Here is a 21415-nt window from a genome sequence, read left to right as displayed (position 1 = left end):
TTTATGAGTTTGCTTTCTTGAATGTTGAGTCATTATTATGTTATTGGCAGGAAGGATGTAGAAAAAAAATTAGGTATTCTTCTTCGTTTTACTGGCTATTTTTCTTCTTGGCGTTTATTCCAGTGTAGTGTAGATTGTTAATTTTTTAGTGGGTTTTTTTTTTTTTTTTTCAAGTTTGTGCTTTTTGTCTGTAAATGATGTTATAAATTTGTTATGCTACATTTTGCTCGGAAACGTGTACCTGAGCAGCTGTATTGCGAGATTTACTCTCAAGACATTATAGGATTTTTGTAGATAATTTTAAGAGAATAAAGCTGATTGATTTTGCAAGCTAAAAGTTATAAAACTTTTGAAAAATATTTATAAACTTGCACAGTTTCCAAATATTTTTACATAAGCTTTTGAATTAAATATATACTTTTAAAAATCAGACAAGTGAATGTATAAAGTAAAAATTATGAGTCCCTGTCTCAATCCCAGTCCCCAGTATTAATATATGATGTGTTTCATGTGTTTTGCTTCTTGCGTTTTATTTGAGGAGGTTGTGTGTATAAATAAAATAACTAAAAATGTAGCTTCTATATTATTCATGTGTCCATTTACCTAGCATAATGTAAGCACCCAGTTAATATTCATTGAATTCTGGTGGAGCTTTATTTCTGTAATTGGCTTTCTACATTCAGAGCCTGTAAACTTATGTTTCATTTAAAATAATTTTTTATTTCCTGCATTCTGACACTTCAGAGGCAATCGTACGTGCCTTCTAGACATTTTTATCTCTAAAAGGCTAGTTACATCCTTTATGGAGAAGGAGCCATGTAATTTATTGTCCAAACTGGAGCACTTTTGAGAGGGAGGGAGGCTGCTAATTTTCTGAGACAATAGGCATAAAGATTGATGACCCCAGACAAACTAGAGCATATGGTTATCCTATTCATAAACTTCAGGTTTTTATTTGTTTTATTCAGATTTTGACAAGACTTTTTATATGACTTTATTGAGTAAATTGAGTCTTTTTTTTTTTTTTTTTTGAGTCTTTTGGAAAGACAAGCTATCAGTGATTTAAAAATAGAGGAAAATGGTGCAAATCCCAAACCTTTTTTGTGAAGTTGTTTGAGTAACCAAATAGCTTTATGAAATCAATATTAGTATTTTCTTCTGTAAGCCAAAAGGTTACATAATAGTGTCAGTATTAGATGAAGAGATCATGAAGAATAAGCAGTTGTGCTATGATTAAGTTCATCAATTTTGACATGGATGTCTGTACCTGATTCCTGTTTAACAAAGTAACTCTCTTTCCCGACTATATGAGCAATTCAGATTTGTGGTATATGTATGCTTTTAAACAGAAACTTAATACTATGCATAAACCATTTTTTTAAAATTTAAAGATAAAAGTGATTCTGTTTTTTGAAGAGCTGATGTACTTTCAAAAATCAGTTTATTTTATGGTGGAAAAAGGCTTTATATTGTTGACCCTTTGTTACCAAGGTAATAATTCAGTACAATTTACCTTTTGTAATTCAGGCATAATACCCAATCCTTTTCTGAAAATCTTATATGGAATTTTTTTCTGATCTGTTTTCTAGAACTATTATTTTATGAGTTGTGTATTGCTCATCCTTTTTTTTATTACTATTTATCTTCAGAGTTTATCAAGTTACTGTTTTCCTTTTTTAAAGGAACGTTATACAGTTTAACTTATGCTTATATCCTTTTATTGATTATGGATCTCTATTAAAATTGTTTTATGGTATTATCTGGTTAATCAGTTTTGGTTTTATCCATCAGTCATTGAGTGCTCTCTTTATGTTAGGCACTACTTCAGGGCTGGAGATGCAGTAGTGAATTCTGGTTATTTATATGATTCCAAATTATGAAGAGGAAGTAGAAAACTTACTCTTGTGTCACTGACGTTACACATATTCTTTCATCTGTCCAACAACTTTGAATGGTTTGTTATTATGTCCATCCCTAGATGAGAAAATGGCGGTGGAGTAAGTAGCTTGGCCAGATCATATGGGTTAGGAAGTTGCAGATTCAGGATTTAAAACTAGATCAGTCTGACCTTAAAGCTGTGCTCATTTTAACTACATCAAGCCTCCTTCAGGCCGTTTTTAGATTACATTTTAGTGCTCTTATGCCATGAATTCTTTTCCGATATTATTGTGATTTAAGAGAAAAGTGTAACGGATTGAAGTCAAAGGAATAGGTTGAAATCCCAATTAAAGAAAACCCCCACTGCATGATTTGGGTAAATGCTTGTAAAATAGGGTTAATGTCTCTGTACCTTACTGTTTTGTGATAATCAAATGAGAAAACCTATTAAGTGTCCAGCAGAGGATCTAATACTCTGAAGAATTTTTTTAATATATAATGTGCATCCATGGTGAATCCATGGTGTTAGAACTGTTCACTTAGAGAACTACAGAAAAAGACCTTACCTTTTAGGATATTCTTGGGGTACCTAGCGTGCTGGTAAAATAACTGTAGCTACCATGTTGATAAAAGAGAACCGGATTTGGAGCCTTAGATTATCAGAACATTGACTTAAATGGAAAATAGCCTGAAGTTACAGTGAAGGAAAGCATGTAGTAATGGGCTCAATTTTGTTGACAGTTTCAAATTTGTAATCTTCACTCCAAATGAATTGATAGTTGAGTATTCCTTAGGATTAAAACTAGAAAGTCTTGCCCTGAGAAATTCCCTATATCTCTAAATCCAGTTCTTCCTTTAGCTGAAGTGGTTAAACCACAGAGACAATAGGGATTATAAATTGTAAATGTTTCCAAATTTTTAGTAATTCCAGGAAATAACGTATTAGTATACTCCACATAAAATCGTGATCTCATTAATATTTCTGGTTTCTTTAATATACTTTTTTCATCATTAAATCAACTTATAAGTCATTTGGTAAGGAGACAAATGGTATCATTTCTCAAAAAACTTAATTTGCTAACAAATTTTGAAGGAACAAAAGCCATTAAGTTTGGCATAATGTGTTTTTTTTTTTTTTTAACTTGTCATTTGCTGCTCATGTACCTACTTTTCCTCTGAATAGTTACAGATTTTTCTCTTATTATTCCTTTACTTAATTATTTATGTCAGACTCACAGCATGGTAAAGTAACTTTCTATTCTCTCTTTTCCTTACTTTTATGGAAGATCAGTACCACACTTGCTTTTTTCCAGTCTTCTGGTATCTCTCCAGTTCTTGAATTTTCAAAAATAATTGTAAGTGATTCAATTGTAAGTATGCTCTATACTTCTTTCATTGGATGAAAGCATATCTGTGATGCATGTCATCTCAAATTGCTAATTGTGAACATAAACTTTCCAGATACTCTTGTATTTAAATCAAAACGACATTTCTGCAAAGTTTTCATTATTTTAATTATAGGGTATGTGTTTTGCTAATTTTTAAAAATCACCTACTTTTGTCTGGATTCATGTTGTTTATTTTTCATTAGGAGGCTTGTTTTTTGGGTTTTTTTTTTTTTTTGATGTTTTTCCTTTGTTAAATTTTTAAGCTGTTATTCCCCTTTATGGTTCTACTGATAACTTATTCTGCGTTCTTGTTGTTCTGAACTTCTCTGTGAGAATTACATGAACTAATTTCTCTATTTCCTTTTCTCCTTTTGCAACATATTTTTATTATATACTGTTTTTTCCTATGTAAGAAAACACTGAATATAGGGTACTTAGTCCTTTACATTTTTGTTGTAAAATAAGATTTGGTAGGAAAATAATTACTCATTTGTTAATTTCTTTTTACAGTGTTGTTGTTCAGCCATAGCCCTTCCTGTTCTGTTATTCTCCTCAGTTCCTCAAATTACTCATGACTTTATTTCCTGATTCTGACCTCAACAAGACCTTAAACCACCTTTTACCACCTTAACCTCCACTGTTCATTAGTCTTCCTCTGTCACCAGGAATTACTTAAAAGCTCTTATTCCCTGCCTCAAAAATTGCCTCCTGTACTGTTGTATAAAAAAGTACCTCTACAAAGCAGCTACAGTTCATACGTTTTTCAGACAGTTTTAAGGACATCCTTGCAATACTTTTTTTTTTAAATAGAGGTGAAGCATTTGGTTATATGTATGTATAAATAGTGTTTAATGTCCCAACTAAAGTCATTAATAGGAATTCATTTAATTTTGCTGACATTTGTTAGCTTTGAAGTACCTTCTGAGAAGTGATGCTATTCAATATAAGTTTTAGAAAGATAGTAGGAGGTACTTATATACAGCATTGAGGCGGTTTGATATTCTTCTGCCAGTCTAGATACTATTTTTGAAGTTGGGTCAGATGTTTCTCTCTTTATATATTTTAAACTGGATACATAGGTCCTGGCTGATGTAGAATCGTGCTACTACTCTCTTTGACTTTAAAATGTACTTTAGCTTTCTTCATTAGCAAATATTTTTGAAGACTAGAGACTGTTTTGTTTTTAGTATATTTACCACATAAATGGTTTTTTTTTCTTTACATAGATTTCTAATTTTATGGATTTATCTAATTTATAGATTGGGTTTAATTTCTGTTTTAGTTTAATGTCTTTTAAGCATAATAAAGGCAGACCATTTGCCTTTATTTCTCTGTAATAGTTGTGTTTAACTTAAACTTTAAATGAATTCACACAGAAGTCATCAAGTGAGAACTATGGCTCATCAATATAGTAAATTAAGGAGCAGCAACCTCTTTGGTTCTGACTGCCAAAAGGGCAGCATAACCACTTTGGTCACAAAGTGTCCACAAAGGATATGGACAAAAAAGAAGGAAAGAAAGACAGGAAGAAGGGAGTGAGGGAGTAGACAAAGGGAAGGAGGAAGAAAACAGAAAGGCTAGAGAAGTCTAGGCTAGGGGAGGGTCATGGGGAAGACTGGATCAGGATCACCGCATCAGCACTTGTCAGACACAGCAATCAGTGCCACATACATTTATTCAAGGCTGAACTAGCCCTGGGGGTTATAGTGTTGAATGAGTGGCACAGAGAATGTGTATCTGCTTAACTCCCAAACTGCGTCTTCTACAAGATGTCCCTGTTAGAAGTATGAAATCACACCCTGTCTTAAAGGATCGGTTCTGTTCCGAGTTCTTCTCAAAGAAAGCCCACTCTCAAAATGGTATAAAGGACTATATTCTGATGATTTGTTTTAAAGCAAAACTCCATTAAAAAGGACATGAGTAAGTGTAGGGTTTTATATTGTAAATGTTAAATAGAAAGAGGAACAGTTATGACTGCAAGGGAATTTTTATGAAATAGTATATATTAGGAGGTAATGAGTCCCTTGTCTGTTGAGATACTCAAGTGAAGACCAGAAGACTTTCAAAAAGATTGTAAAAGTAACTTCTTTGAGGGGGAGGTTGGACTAGATGGCTTTGTTTCTGTGTACTGTAAGTCATAATATGTAGCAAAAACTTTTATTTTCTTCTTGTGTGCATTATTCTTACAAGAGTTGAGGAAACAGTTTAATTACTCTCAGTTGTCCATGTTATTGATAAATATGTGCATATTATTTTATTGATTGCAGTTGGGGCAACTATATATGTAGATTTTCTTTTTAAGTACACCAAAGATGTATGGATTACTGTACAAGGGAGTTTAGGCCAGTTCTGGGATTTTACGCTAATAACTCTAGTTATAAACCGCCTCTTATACATTACATAAAAATGATTTGGTGAGTAGATCTTCGACTTGGATGTTATGATGTGTGGAGTTTATTCTAAGGTTAAAGGAACGTTGTGGAAGACTATCTAGAGGTAGGTCTGAGAAGAGAGCCAGGGTGAGGTTCTAGGATTATAGCAACATCAAAGGGTTGTTTTTTAAGCATCAATTTAGATGGGTTTTAGATCTCGGTAATTTAAATCTGTTTCCATTTATTTACTGGAGGATTTTTAATCAAAGATTTGTTCAAAAGGATATGTTAGATTTTTACAGCGGTAGTTCTAAGTGCATTCAAAAGGGAAAATTCTTAAAAATCACTTTTTGTTATTTAGATGCTTCACCTCTTATTCATTTATTAATATGGCATTGAACTTTTTGATATTTAGCAAGCACAATATTTTATGGGTTTTAACTGGATCTTATAGTTGAATTATTAATAACTATGTTATATTGCTATGTGAAACAAAACAAAAACTAAGCCAAGCTGTTCTCATTTTTTTCTGTGGTACAGTAACATGGAAGGAAATCACTCCCTTCTTTTGTAATACAGTACTATAGTATCTCCAAAATGTAATGGATTTATTCTTCCTTTTCCACATCTTTTATTATCACACTCTATGTAGTAAATGTTCTTAATAGAAAGTTTTTTTGGGTTAGCTTTAAAAATGAAGATGTTTAACCACAGTTTTATTACATATATTGTTAATGATTTTTCTTCAACTTTGTTTTTATCATGACATCTCATTGGGAAGGGATTTTTCAATACTCATTTCAAGTAGTTTCTTTACATGTATGTGAAAAAAAAGCAGGCCGTTTTATTGCTTTTGAATTTGAAAAGGAAAATGCATTACAAGATAAGTTGATTTTCCCATGGTCTAATATAACTTAGGGTGGGTTTTTTTTTTTTTTTTCTGTTCTGATTCAGAATTTGAATTTAAGTTTGGCAAGAGCAACAATGAATAATAATAGTAGTAATTGATAGTGTTAGTAATTGTGGTCTTTAGTAGAGGTACTAGCTGCCATATTAATAATAGTATGAGGAGGATGACTATATTTGGCAGGTAAGAAAACAGCAGCTTAGACACAGTATCTTGTTAGTGGCTGAGCTGCAATTAGAAACCAGGCTTGTCAACCCATTGTTGTTTTCCATAATACTATATGGTCTCAATCTGGTGTTTGAGATAGTGGCTGTAAAAGTGCTTTATTAATAATAAAGTATTGTGCAAAGATGAGGTATTGGTGTAACATACAATGAACTCTGGCCTCCATTTACTAAAATGGGGAATGTGAAAATGATCAGCATGTTTTGGCCAACAAGTGAAGATCAGGTATGGTATGTTGAACTACTGTATTTTACCCATTCAGTACAGAATTTTGTGGTTGGGTTGGGATTGTGATGTTAGTGGTTCATGAGCCTTACTTTATTTCCCTGTTTAACTGCATGACATTTGGGCGTGCAAATATGGCAAGCTGGTAGTCTTGTTCAGTCTCCAACTTTTTGTCTTTTACACCCAGGATTGATGTGTTTTTCAGATATGATTAAGAAGTCAAGTTTCTTTTGAGTAAAGTTAAAACATAGGAATCCCATTCTATTGAAGTTTAAAATTTTTAGTGTACAAAAAGTAGGACATGAAAATGCTGGATTGTTAAACTAGAAATAAGTGGACCCTCTAAATAAATAAATATTTACACCATGTCCAGAGTGTAGTTAGTGTTCATGCCAAAGGTGAATGTGAGTAGCGAACTTGATTAAGACAAGTGTTGTCACTTTCACTTAAAGAGAGGGCCCTCTTAGAAGAGGTGAGAATTTTGAGGTTCTTACTTCTTTTAATAAAGGGAGGAGGAGAAAGCATCAGAGGTAATGGGGTGGGTTAGGGAATGGGAGGAGGACTAAACAGTATGAAATTAAGATTAAAGGACTGGAGGAATCAAACAAAAAGTGGGGGTAAAATAGGAAGTAATCTAGATTGTAATCTAGGCCCTTCAGCTAAATTACTGTTGCTCTGGAGGTCACGGGGAGTCATTGTGGGGGAGAGAAGGAAGTGATTGAAGAGCAAGGTCAATCCTGATTTAAGCAGCAGTGCATGTTTGATAAGGGAACAGAGCTAGAAGTTCATGAGGGAGATTGATATATCACTATTCTTGAAGAATTTAGATAGTTTTAATACGCCTATTATTTATATAAAAGTACTATTTTTACTTTAAAATTGAAATGTCATGTATGAAGGATGAAGTATTTTCTGTACTGTTAAATATTGCCTGGGTATTGGTAGATTTATTACAAATTTTCTTTTTCTCTAGGGTTTGGATTCAGGATTTGTTCCTAGTGTCCAAGACTTCGATAAGAAACTTACAGAGGCTGATGCTTACCTACAAATCTTGATAGAACAATTAAAGGTACAGCATTCGTTTACTGAATTGGTATAAGTTAGTAAATGTTACCAAGCTTGATTTTGAGTGTAAAAACTTAGCTGATGTTAATTTGCAACCCTTAAATGGTTCTTCAGCAATTTTTAAAGCTGACTTATTAAAAGATCTGGGTGACTTACTCAGAGATCTTTGCCTTTGATTATACTGATAGTGTGTATATATAATGTACATTTTTGGTCATTAAAAAAGTAAATATCTAGGGGTGCCTGGGTGGCTCACATGGTTAAGCATCTGCCTTTGGTCCAGCCCCGCATCGGTCTTCCTGCTTGGCAGGGAGCCTGCTTCTCCGTCTCCCTCTACTGTTCCCTCCTGCTTGTGCTCTCTCGCTCTCTCTGTCAAATAAATAAAATCTTTTTTTAAAAAAAAAAGTAATATCTAGACATAATTAAAAGAAAATAAGATTAGATTCATATTCTGTTTTAAAATTCTGAGAAACTGATAAATTTTAATGTGGTTCAATTTCTGAGGCCTTGATTTTTTCCATTTTGGGGAGGGGGGCGTTGGGAGAGGTGTTTTCTCTACTTCATTTATCATTACTGAAATTGTCTCCTTCAATTCCTACTTTAAAATTACTTAAAAGCAAAAGTCCTGGGAAGCAGCAAATGGAGTATTAATAAACGTGGATGACAAAGCAGAAAAAACTTAGGTTTCAATTGATATTTTAAGTTCTTAAAAGTCATCTGTTTTCTTTTGCTTGTAATTTTACCAGAGTAATTGATCTTGACTGTTTAAAATAATTCAGTAGAATTGGACTTAATACAGTCCCTTGAAAAAATACATGTTATCTTAAAAATACATATAAATCATCCCTGGAAGAAATTTATTTAAGAACTAAAGTTTGCTTTTCTGTGTTTAGTAAATATATACAATATAGCAAAATGGCTTGATACTATAATCATTTTCTTTTTAATCCTGTAGCTTTTTGATGACAAACTTCAAAACTGCAAAGATGATGAACAGAGAAAGGTAAGTTCCATTGTCATTATTTTGCCTTAAACCATTTTAAAACCAAGAGCCTTTTTTTTAAAGATTTTATTTATTTGACAGAGACACAGCGAGAGAGGGAACACAAGCAGGGGGAGTGGGAGAGGGAGAAGCAGGCCTCCCGTGGAGCAGGGAGCCCGAGGCGGGGCTCGATCCCAGGACCCTGGGACCATGACCTGAGCTGAAGGCAGATGCTTAACGACTGAGCCACCCAGGTGCCCCAAAACCAAGACTCTTTAGAGAAAATATAACAGAAGGACTTCAGTGTTTTGGCTACTATAATAGTACTACTGACTGTTTATGATAATACTGCCATATAGAATTCATGGGGGAGTTTTCTGGTGAATTTCTGTTACGGTTTCACAAACAAAAGGGTAATGTACAAAATTTTTAATACTCCTTTTTTGTAAGTACCACCTTCCTAGGAGTAAGTTCTTTCTTGAGGTTTTTAATGTTGAAGATAGAAAGTTATTTTATTAAATTGATACGTGGTCACTTCAGATATTAATAAACCAATTGGCAAGAATTTGCTGAATTAAACAAGAAGCCACAGATGAGGAAACAAAACTAGTGTTGCACTTTTTTTTTTTTTTTAAGATTTTATTTTTAAGCCATCTCTATACCCAACTTGGGGCTCGAGCTCATAACCCTGAGATCAAGAGTTGCATGCTCTACTGACTGAGCCAGCCAGGTGCCCCTGAGTGTTGCTTTAATTATAGTTCCGCTACTGCCCCCCCCCCCTTGAATTTCTGATAACTACTTTGTAGTTTGAATAGTTTTCTTTTTTCCAGTTAAAATATTTCCTCCTTGATTAGATTTCCTGATGCAGTATCATTTCTTTTTTTGCATTTCTTTTGACCATAGCTTTGCATTTGACTCTTTACACTTGGTAATAGTACCTATAGTAATTCATGTTTAACTCCCCTTCCATTCTTAGTTTTGGAATTTGGTCCCATGTCATTTTTAAACAACTAGGCAAAGTTTAAGGTGATTCTAAAACAAGTGTTATTTATTTAAATTCAATTTAATTAGCATAAGTGCATCATTAGTTTCTGAGGTAGAATTTAACATATATATATATTTATATACACATATATTTAACATATTGCATATAACACCCAATGCTCATTACATCAAGTGCCCTCCTTAATGCCCATCACCCAGTTACCCATCTCTCCTCCAGCAACCCACAGTTTGTTTCCTATAGTTAAAAGTCTCTTATGGTTTGTCTCCTTCTCTGTTTCCATCTTATTTTATTTTTCCATCCCTTCCCTTATGTTCATCAGTTTTGTTTCTTAAATTCCACATATGAGTGAAATTATAAGATACTTGTCTTTTCTCTGACTTATTTTGCTTAGCATAATACACTATAGCTCCATCCACGTCATTGCAAATGGCAAGATTTCATTCTTTTTGATAGGGCTGAGTAATAATTCCACTGTATATATGTACCACTTCTTTATCCATTCATCTATTAATGGACATCTGGGCTCTTCCCCTATTTTGGCTATTGTGGACATTGCTGCTATAAGCATTGGGGTGCACATGCCCCTTTGGATCCCTATGCAGAACAAGTGTTTTAAAATCACATAGTCTAGGAGCAAGATGGCAGAGGAGTAGGAGACCTAAATTTTGTCTGGTCCCAGGAATTCAGCTAGATAGTTATCAAACCATTCAGAACACCTACAAACTCAAACTCAACAGGAGATTGAAGAAAAGAATAGCAGCAATTCTATGAACAGAAAAGTGACCACTTTCTGGAAGGTAGGATGTGCAGAGAAGTGAATCCGAGGCGAGAAGATAGAGAGGGAGCCTCCATCAGCCGGCTACCGGCAAGTGATAGAGCAGTGGAGCACAAAATCGGAACTTTTAGAAGTCTGCTCTGCGGAGGGACGTTGCTCCAGTGGCTAAGCGGGGAGTGGAACCCTCGCTGGGACAGTGTGGTCTCAGGACTGTGGGGTCACAAAAGACCGGGGGTGCCTGAGTGTGACAGAGCTCCCAGGTATTGGAGCAGGGAAGCCAGCTGCAAAAATGGAGCCAAGGAGTGGGCTCTCATCTCGGGGTTGCCATAACCTGTGATCCACGGCACAGTCGGGCCATTGCTCTTTGAACAGGGACCCAACAAGCAGCAGATCCAGGGAGACTCCCCTTCCTCCCCCGGGGAGACTCCAAACGGGGTCATGTGCCAGAGATAGAAATGCTCGGTCACCGGCCAGGTGAGCCCAGAGTGCGGCTGGAGACCAGGCAGACAGGAGTGATTGCTTTTCTATGAGAGCTTACTGAGGAGTGGGGACCCGAGCTCTCGGCTCCTCCAGGACCAGAGATTGGGAGGCCACCATTTTCACTCTCGTCATCCGGAAGCTGTACAGAAAGCTTTCAGAGAACAAAAGCTACTGAGAGCAAACCCGAGTAGATTACTTAGCCTGGCCTCTGGCAAGGGCGGTGCAGTTCCACCTCAGACAAAGACATTTGAGAATCACTGCAGCAGCCCCTCCGCAGAAGATCAGCAAGAACATCCAGCCAAGAGCAAGTTTACCGATTAACGAGAACTGCAAAACCAGCGCTAGAGGAATACAGCACATAGAATTCATGGCTTTTTTCCCATGATTTTTTAGTCTTTCAGCTTTAAATTTTTTTAATTTTCTTTATTTTTTCTTTTTCTATTTTTTTAGTTGAATTTTTCGTCTTTTTCAACCAGTATCTTATCAATTCCTGTTTTAAAATCTTTTTTAACTTTCATTTTTATAGTCATATTCTATCCCTTCATTGTATTTAACCTTATTTTTTGTGTATATATAAGTTGTTCTCTCTTTAAAATTTTGGGATGCAGTGTCTTCTAACAGACTAAAATGTACCCTAAATCTAGTGCATGACGTCCTAGTCTCGCGCCTGATCACATTTTTTTTTTAAATTTTTTTCATTCTTTTTTCAACCAACTTCTTATCAATTGCTTTTTTAAAATCTTATTTTTTTTTTAAAGATTTTATTTGACAGAGAGATAGAGAGCACAGATAGAGTGGCAGGCAGAGGGAGAGGGAGAAGCAGGCTCTCCGCTGAGCAGTGAGCCTGATGCGGGGCTTGATCCCAGGGCCCTGGGATCATGACCTGAGCTGAAGGCAGACGCTTAACCGACTGAGCCACTCAGGCGCCCCTTATAAAATCTTTTTTAATTTTCATCTTTACAGTCATGTTCCTTCCCTTCATCGTATTTACCCTTATTTTTGTGTATATATATATATATATATGTTTTTCTTTCTATTAAATTTTGGGAGGCAGTTTCTTCTGACAGACCAAAATACACCCAAAATCTAGTGTGTGGCTCTGTTCTACTCACCAGCCCTCTCATATTCTTTTTTGTTTTCCCTCTTTATTTTCCCCCCAGTTTCGGGTTTCTTCTGATTTGTTTAGTGTATATTTTTCTGGGGTCATTGTTACCCTTTTAGCATTTTGTTCTCTCATTCATCTGTTCTCCTCTGGACAAAATGACAAGATGGAAAAACTCACCTCAAAAAAAAAGAACAAGGCAGTACCGACTGCCAGGGACCTGATCAACAGAGACATTAGTAAGATGTTGGGACTAGAGTTCAGAATGACGATTATAAAGATACTAACTGGGCTTAAAAAAAGCATAGAAGATACTAGAGAATCCCTTTCTGGAGAAATAAAAGGACTAAAATCTAACCCAAGTCGAAATCAGAAAGGCTATTAATGAGGTGCAACCAAAAATGGAGGCTGTAACTGCTAGGATAAATGAGGCAGAAGAGAAAATCAGTGATATAGAAGACCAAATGATGGAGAATAAAGCTGAGAAAAAGAGAGAGAAACAACTACTGGATCACGGGGGAGAATTCAAGAGATAAGTAATACAATAAAGCGAAACAACATTAGGATAATTGGGATCCCAGAAGAAGAAGAAAGAGAGAGAGGCAGAAGGTATATTGGAGCAAATTATACCAGAGAACTTCCCTAATTTGGGGAAGGAAACAGGCATCAAAATCCAGGAGGCACAGAGAACCCCCCTCAAAATCAGTAAAAATAGGTCAACACCCCAACATCTAATAGTAAAACTCCCAAGCCTCAGAGACAAAGAGAAAATCCTGAAAGCAGCTCTGAACAAGAGGTCTGTAACCTACAATGGTAGAAACATTAGATTGGCAGCAGACTTACCCACAGAGACCTGGCAGGCCAGAAAGAACTGGCATGATATATTCAGAGCACTAAATGATAAATATGCAGCCAAGAATACTATATCCAGCTAGGCTGTCATTGAAAATAGAAGGAGAGATAAAAAGCTTCCAGGACGAACAAAAACTAAAAGAATTTGTGAACACCAAACCAGCCCTACAAGAAATACTGGAAGGGGTCCTCTAAGCAAAGAGAAAGTCTAAAAGTAACATAGACCAGAAAGGAACAGAGACGATATACAGTAACAGTCACCTTACAGGTAATACAGTGGCACTAAATTCATATCTTTCAGTAGTTACCCTGAATGTAAATGGACTAAATCCCCCAATCAGAAGACACAGGGTATCAGATTGGATAAAAAAACGACCCATCGATAGGCTGTCTTCAAGACACTCATCTTAGACCCAAAGACACCTCCAGATTTAAAGTGAGGGGGTGGAAAACCATTTACCATGCTAATGGACATCAAAAGAAAGCTGAGGTGGCAATCCTTATATCAGACAAATTAGATTTTAAACCAAAGACTATAATAAGAGATGAGGAAGGACACTACATCATACTTAAAGGGTCTGTCCAACAAGAAGATCTAACAATTGTAAATATCTATGCCCGTAACATGGGAGCAGCCACTTATATAAGCCAATTAATAACAAAAAGAAACACATCGACAATAATACAATAATAGCAGGAGACTTTAACATCCCCCTCGCTGAAATGGACAGATCATCTAAACAAAAGATCAACAAGGAAATAAAGATTTTAAATGACACACTGGACCAAACGGACTTCACAGATATTCAGAACATTCCATCCCAAAGCAACAGAATACACATTCTTCTCTAGTGCCCATGGAACATTCTCCAGAATAGATCACATCCTGGGTCACAAATCAAGTCTTAACTGGTACCAAAAGATTGGGATCATTCCCTGCATATTTTCGGACCACAATGCTTTGAAACTAGAACTCAATCACAAGGGAAAAGTCGGAAAGAACTCAAATACATGGAGGCTAAAGAGCATCCTACTAAAGAATGAATGGGTCAACCAGGAAATTAGAGAAGAATTTTAAAAATTCATGGAAACAAATGAAAATGAAAACACAACTGTTCAAAATCTTTGGGATGCAGCAAAGGCGGTCCTAAGAGGAAAGTATATAGCAATACAAGCCTTTCTCAAGAAACAAGAAAGGTCTCAAATACACAGCCTAACCCTCCACCTAAAGGAGCTGGAGAAAGAACAGCAAATAAGGCCTAAACCCAGCAGGAGAAGCGAAATAATAAAGATCAGAGCAGAAATCAATGAAATAGAAACTAAAAGAACAGTAGAACAGATCAACGAAACTAGGAGCTGGTTCTTTGAAAGAATTAATAAGATTGATAAACCTCTGGCCAGACTTATCAAAAAGAAAAGAGAAATGACCCAAATAAATAGAATCATGAATGAAAGAGGAGAGATCACAACCAACACCAAAGAAATACAATTATAAGAACATACTATGAGCAACTATATGCCACCAAATTAGATAATCTGGAAGAAATGGATGCATTCCTAGAGATGTATCAACTACCAAAACTGAACCAGGAAGAAATACAAAACCTGAACAGACTCATACCCGTAAGGAAATTGAAGCAGTCATCAAAAATCTCCCAACAAACAAGAGCCCGGGGCCAGATGGCTTCCCAGGGGAACTCTACCAAACATTTAAAGAAAAATTAATACCTATTCTTCTGAAACTGTTCTAAAAAATAGAAATGGAAGGAAAACTTCCAAACTCATGTTATGAGGCCAGTATTACCTTGATCCCAACATCAGATAAAGACCCCATCAAAAAGGAGAATTACAGACCAATATCCCTGATGAACATGGATGCAAAAATTCTCACCAAAATGCTAGCCAACAGGATCCAACAGTACATTAAAAGGATTATTCACCACAACCAAGTGGGATTTATTCCTGGGCTGCAAGGCTGGTTCAACATCCGCAAATCAGTCAGTGTGATACAATACATTAATAAAAGTAAGAACAAGAACCATATGATCCTCTCAATAGATGCAGAAAAAGCATTTGACAAAGTGCAGCATCCTTTCTTGATTAAAACTCTTCAGAGTGTAGGGACAGAGGGTACATACCTCAATATCATAAAAGCCATCTATGAAAAACCCACAGTGAGTATCATTCTCAGTGGGGAAAAACGGAGAGCTTTTCCCCTAAGATCAGGAACATGGGAGGGATGTTCACTATCACCACAGCTATTCAACATAGTATGAGAAGTCCTAGCCTCAGCAATCAGACAACAAAAAGAAATAAAAGGCATCTGAATTGGCAAAGAAGAAGACAAACTTTCACTCTTTGCATATGATATGATACTCTGTGGAAAACCAAAAAGACTCCAGCCAAAGATTGCTAGAACTCATACACAGGAATCCAGCAACATGGCCGGATATAAAATCAATGCACAGAAATCAGTTGCATTTCTATACAGTAACAATGAGACAGAAGAAAGAGAAATTAAGGAGTCGATCCCATTTATAATTGCACCCAAAACCATAACATACCTAAGAATAAACCTGACCAAAGAGGCAAAGGATCTGTCCTCAGAAAACCATAGAACACTCATGAAAGAAATTGAGGAAGACACAAAGAAATGGAAAAATGTTCCATGCTTGTGGATTGGAAGAACAAATATTGTTAAAATGTCTAAGCTACCTAGAGCAATCTGCACATTCAGTGCAATCCCTATCAAAATACCATCAACTTTTTTCACAGAGCTGGAACAAATAATCCTATAATTTGTATGGAACCAGAAAAGACCCTGAATAGCCAGAGGAATGTTGAAAAAGAAAACCAAAGCTGGTGGCATCACAGTTCCGGACTTCAAGCTCTATTACAAAGCTGTAATCATCAAGACAGTATGGTACTGGCACAAAAACAGACACATAGATCAGTGGAACAGAATAGAGAGCCCAGAAATGGGCCCTCAGCTCTATCGCCAACTAATCTTCAACAAAGCAGGAAAGAATATCCAATGGAAAAAATAAAGTCTCCTCAACAAATGGTGTTGGGAAAACTGGACAACCACATGCAGAAGAGTGAAACTCTACCATTTTCTTACACCATACACAATAGACTCAAAATGGATGAAAGACCTAAATGTGAGACAGGAATCCATCAAAATCCTAGAGGAGAATATAGGAAGTAACCTCTTCAACATCGGCCATAGCAACTTCTTTCAAGACACACCTCCAAAGGCAAGGGGAACAAAGGCAAAAATGAACTATTGGGATTTCATCAAGATAAAAAGCTTTTGCACAGCAAAGGAAACAGTCAACAAATCCAAAAGACAACCTACGGAATGGGAGAAGATATTTGCAAATGACATATCAGATAAAGGGCTAGTATCCAAAATCTATAAAGAACTTATCAAACTCAACACCCAAAGAACAAAGAATCCCATCAAGAAATGGGCAGAAGACATGAACAGACATTTCTGCAAAGGAGACATCCAAATGGCCAACAGACACATGAAGAAATGCTCAACATCCCTTGGCATCAGGGAAATCCAAATCAAAACTTCAATGAGATACCACCTCACAGCAGTCAGAATGGCTAAAATTAACAAGCCAGGAAATGACAGAAGTTGGCGAGGATGCGGAGAAAGGGGAACCCTCCTACATTGTTGGTGGGAATGCAAGCTGGTGTAGCCACTCTGGAAAACAGTATGGAGGTTCCTCAAAAAGTTGAAAATAGAGCTACCCTACGACCCAGCAATTGCACCACTCGGTATTTACCCCAAAGATACAAATGTAATGATCCGAAGGGGCACGTGCACCCCAATGTTTATAGCAGCAATGTCCACAATAGCCAAACTATGGAAAGAACCTAGATGTCCATCAACAGCTGAATGGATAAAGAAGATGTGGTGTATCTTCTTCTATACTCCTTATTATGGATGAGAAAAAGAACTCTTGCTAAAATTTAATTCCTTTTCTCCTAAGAAAAACTTTTCTGTGAAAGGTTTTGCAAAATATGTCCTTGCTCTAAGCAGTGATAATGGATAAGAAGGAAGGAAGGGGTGAGTCATTCAAACAATACTCCCCTCTTTCCCAGTCACCGTATCAGAAATTACACACACACACACACACACACAGTGAAATATTATGCAGCTCTCAAAAAAAATGAAATCTTGCCATTTGCGACAACGTGGATGGAACTAGAGGGTATTATTCTAAGCAAAATAAGTCAGAAAGACAAGTCTCCTATGATCTTACTGATATGAGAAATTTGAGAAACAAGACAGAGGATCATAGGAGAAGGGAGGGGAAAATGAAACAAGACGAAACCAGAGAGGGAGACAAACCATAAGAGACTCTTAATCTCAGGAAACAAACTGAGGGTTGCTGAAGTGGAGGGCAGTGGGAGGAATGGGGTGTGTAGGTGATGGACATTGGGGAGGGTATGTGCTATGATGAGTGCTGTGAATTGTGTAAGACTGATGAATCACAAACCTGTACCCCTGAAACAAATAATACATTATATGTTAATAAAAAAATTTTTAATAAAAAATTAAAAAATCACATAGTCTATAAAAAAGACACAACTTTTTTCATATAAGGAATAATAATGTTTTGTGTTATTCTTAGAAATCTTGAATCATATGAATCTTATTTGAGGACATAATCCGTAAAATGAATTTTTTATAAGTTTTAAGAAGTATAACAAAGTACTCCCTTCCCAGTTGCCTGCCCTCACTTAGAGTAAAGAGTACATTTTGGTAAAATTCTTTAAATGACTAGTAAAAAACAGCAATGATACTTCTTTGTGCTTCTGATTATTTGTTTAAACTTATCATTTTTCACAGAAAATTGAAACTCTCAAAGAGACAACAAATGTAAGTTACGTGTTTGGTAAACTCTGGCTTTACATTAGAAAGTGCTTTAAAATATTATTTCTATTTTAAGCTGTTGCTTAAATTAATAAATTGCTCTATTAATAAGAGCAGTTGAGATTTTAATTTTTATAAATTTTTACAAGGGTGTTTAAGAATTTTATTATTTTCTAAAGGATATAAAGGGACTTGAATAATCCTTCTAATTAAAATTCACTTCGTGGACCATTTTACCTGTTTCTGATCTTATCTGTTTTAAGATCCTTGGATAAAAGGTATCATCCATGCACAATGTATATTCTCTTTTTTATAATTAAAATATATTGTGATTCACATTTTCTGATGTACTGGCCTTCTCACGTTATATAATAGGCTACTAATAAGATTTGTATTTTTACAAGAGCAGTTTTAAAAACAGGCAAAGTAGTAGTATTCAGGGTTCACCGTATTGTGATAGGATTCTTTACTCTTCATAATTCCTTAAAAGTCTTGAATAGATATTTTAGAAATTTACACTGGGATTGTCTGCTATTGATCTAAGAATTTGGAAATTAATCAAACTCACATTTTTTTCTGTTTCAAGTGTTGAAAAACCATTTAGAATGTTATTGAGTACAAATTAATAATTTTTTGGCATTCTTTAATGGTAGAATTGCTTATGATAACTTCATCTAACACTGTCAGTATATTAGAACCCACTGGAATCCAGAGAGGGTATTTCTTGTGTAGTATAGACTTAAATCCTGTGCATCTGAACTGATTTTTATTTATTTTTTTATTTTTTATATTTTAAGCTTTAATGTCATATGACCATTTTATTTGGTGCAAGATCCTAAAATCAGTGTTCTGTTTTTATAGAGCATGGTAGAATCAATTAAACACTGCATTGTGTTGCTGCAGATTGCTAAAGTAAGTAAATTTTACTTTACTTTCATTTAATGAGATGTAAAAATTATAATGGCATTTCTCTTTAATAGCCAGGAAACTTGGTTGTGAAATATGTACCTTCATCCAATAAGTTGTATTGTGAGGTTCCTGGTACTATTGAACAACTATTGTATTAAGATATTAACCTTAGCAGCGTGTGCCTGTTTTTGATAAGGTAATTTCTGATACGGTGACTGGGAAAGAGGGGAGTATTGTTTGAATGACTCACCCCTTCCTTCCTTCTTATCCATTATCACTGCTTAGAGCAAGGACATATTTTGCAAAACCTTTCACAGAAAAGTTTTTCTTAGGAGAAAAGGAATTAAATTTTAGCAAGAGTTCTTTTTCTCATCCATAATAAGGAGTATTGTTACTACACTACATTAGTGAACCGCTACTTTAAATTGCTATTCTTATTCATGCAATAATATGTATTTTGAATTACTGTGGTGCGGTAAAAATTTCATGGTTATTGTGCCTGCTTTTCTGAAAAATTTTGGTGTATTCAACTTAAATGTCGATTTGATTGCTTGGTATTTTGAGAAATAAGCATTTTAGTGTTTGAAAAGAAGAATTAAAAAAAATGTCCCCCCATTATTTCTACTGACTGTACCTCTGTATTTCTAGCCAGTGGCTAGAAGAGGGTAGACAGGCAATTCAGTAGCCACTATTGGGAGTGATGTTTGCATGGATTTTTAATTACTGGCCTATTTTACTTATTCAGTTGCATGTATTTGTTTGCCTGATAATGGTCACTTTTTACCTAGTATTGTTAATGACACAATTATATAGGACAGTCTGTTTGTGCTTAGATGGGAAGGATATTCGGCATATAAGTTAAAGGAGGGCAGTGTCATTTTCTTTTGAGGTTAGATTCAGTATATTAAAGTGTCAGAACTTAAGGGCTGTGTTCACTTTCTGGGTGTTTTGTTTGTTTGTTTTACCACTATGCCTGATTTCCTGTGTGTGTGTGTCTAAATTTTCATCTACTTTTGTGGATCAGAATATATTCTAAAGGGAGGATAGGGTTGGAGGCGTAAAAGAGATGGTAAGGTTTTTGTTTTTCTTGACTGAGAAATTTTATGGGTGGTTGGGTCACCTACTGTTACCCAAAAGCCTCTACAGTGTAACCAGTAAACTACACCTTGCTCAATGTGAATAGGTAGGTATTTTAGGGATTCACACTGCCTTCTCTGGAAGATTGAGGAAGTAGAAGAGCTGATAGTGTTTAGACTGGTTTGGATAACCTCTACAAGTCATTTAAGACTTTAGATAGTTGTAAAACAAGGCAACAAGCCTCTTTCAGTAGCTCACCTTTTAGCTACCCATCAAGAGTATTTTTGGTGTTCTACCTTTGGAATGAGTTAGAATTCAAATTATTAATACTCCTTTTTAGAAGTTTCTACTATTTTTTTTTTAAGATTTTTTTTATTTTTGAAGTAATCTCTACACTCATCATGGGGGCTCGAACTCACAACCCTGATATCAAGAGCCACGCGCTCCACTGACTGAGACAGCCAAGCGCCCCTAGAAGTTTCTGCTATTTAGTCTATACCTCCTACCTCTCTGTTTCTTAGCCCAGCTTGATAGACTTACATTTCAGGGTCCTTCAGAACAGGTAACATAGATGAAGTAAATGGAGTTTGGCTTTTTAATTTTTTCCAGAAGGAAGTTTTATTAAGGCTTTTATGTTCAAATACTATCCCTTAAATTATATATGTACTCTATATGAACTCTGTGTGTATCTTTAAATGTAAATCAGACCATTTCACTCGCCTGCTCAAATCCCACTAAATGGTTTCCCATCTCCCTTGGAATGCAGTCTAAACTATTTACAATAATTTACATCACTTGAACCATCACTACTCTCTCACCTCATCTACCCTCACTTGATCACACTACTCCAACAATATTGGCTTGTTTTCTTTTTCACAGACAGGCCAGACTTTTTCTGCTTCAGGGATTTGTATTTGCTTTCCCCGCTGCCTAGAAGGAACTTATCCCAGATTTCTAGGACTCACCCCTCACTTTATTCAGATTTCTGCCCACATGAAATCTCTTTGAAGAGACCTTCCTGACCACTCTATCTAAAATAATCTCTAATCTCTCATTTGTGTTTTTTTCTTCATGGCCTTGCATCACTAGCCAGAATTACATGATACCTTGTTTATTGTCTCTCTACCACCTGATTTATAATCTCCTTAAGGATTTTGTCTTATTTGCCATTGTATTAGTCTGCTTGGGCTGCCCTAACAAGCCACCACAGACTGGGTGGCGTAAACAAAAGAAATTTATTTTCTCGCAGTTTTGGAAGCTAGAAATTCAAGATCAAGGTTC

At 35.7% G+C, this 21415-nt stretch overlaps 1 protein-coding gene across 7 annotated transcripts in view; it reads left to right on the top strand.

Moving 5' to 3' along the window:
• OSBPL9 (oxysterol binding protein like 9) overlaps positions 1-21415 on the top strand; it is a 183447-nt gene that overhangs the window by 120302 nt on the left and 41730 nt on the right. For 5 of the 7 annotated variants that reach the window (XM_032429168.1, XM_032429160.1, XM_032429196.1 and 2 more), the window contains 4 exons: positions 7969-8064; positions 9016-9063; positions 18125-18154; positions 19010-19060. In XM_032429168.1, the coding sequence (XP_032285059.1) occupies positions 7969-8064; positions 9016-9063; positions 18125-18154; positions 19010-19060 (225 nt within the window). Of the gene's footprint in view, positions 1-3164; positions 3234-7968; positions 8065-9015; positions 9064-18124; positions 18155-19009; positions 19061-21415 lie in introns of all 7 variants that reach the window. The other 2 variants (XM_032429151.1, XM_032429145.1) reach the window with 1 other exon arrangement.

Source organism: Phoca vitulina, unplaced genomic scaffold (genome assembly GCF_004348235.1).
Source record: "Phoca vitulina isolate PV1807 unplaced genomic scaffold, GSC_HSeal_1.0 scaffold2, whole genome shotgun sequence".
NCBI classification, from domain to species: domain Eukaryota; kingdom Metazoa; phylum Chordata; class Mammalia; order Carnivora; family Phocidae; genus Phoca; species Phoca vitulina.
Note: the sequence above shows the minus strand (reverse complement) of the source record. Positions and strands in the feature narration are given on the sequence as shown.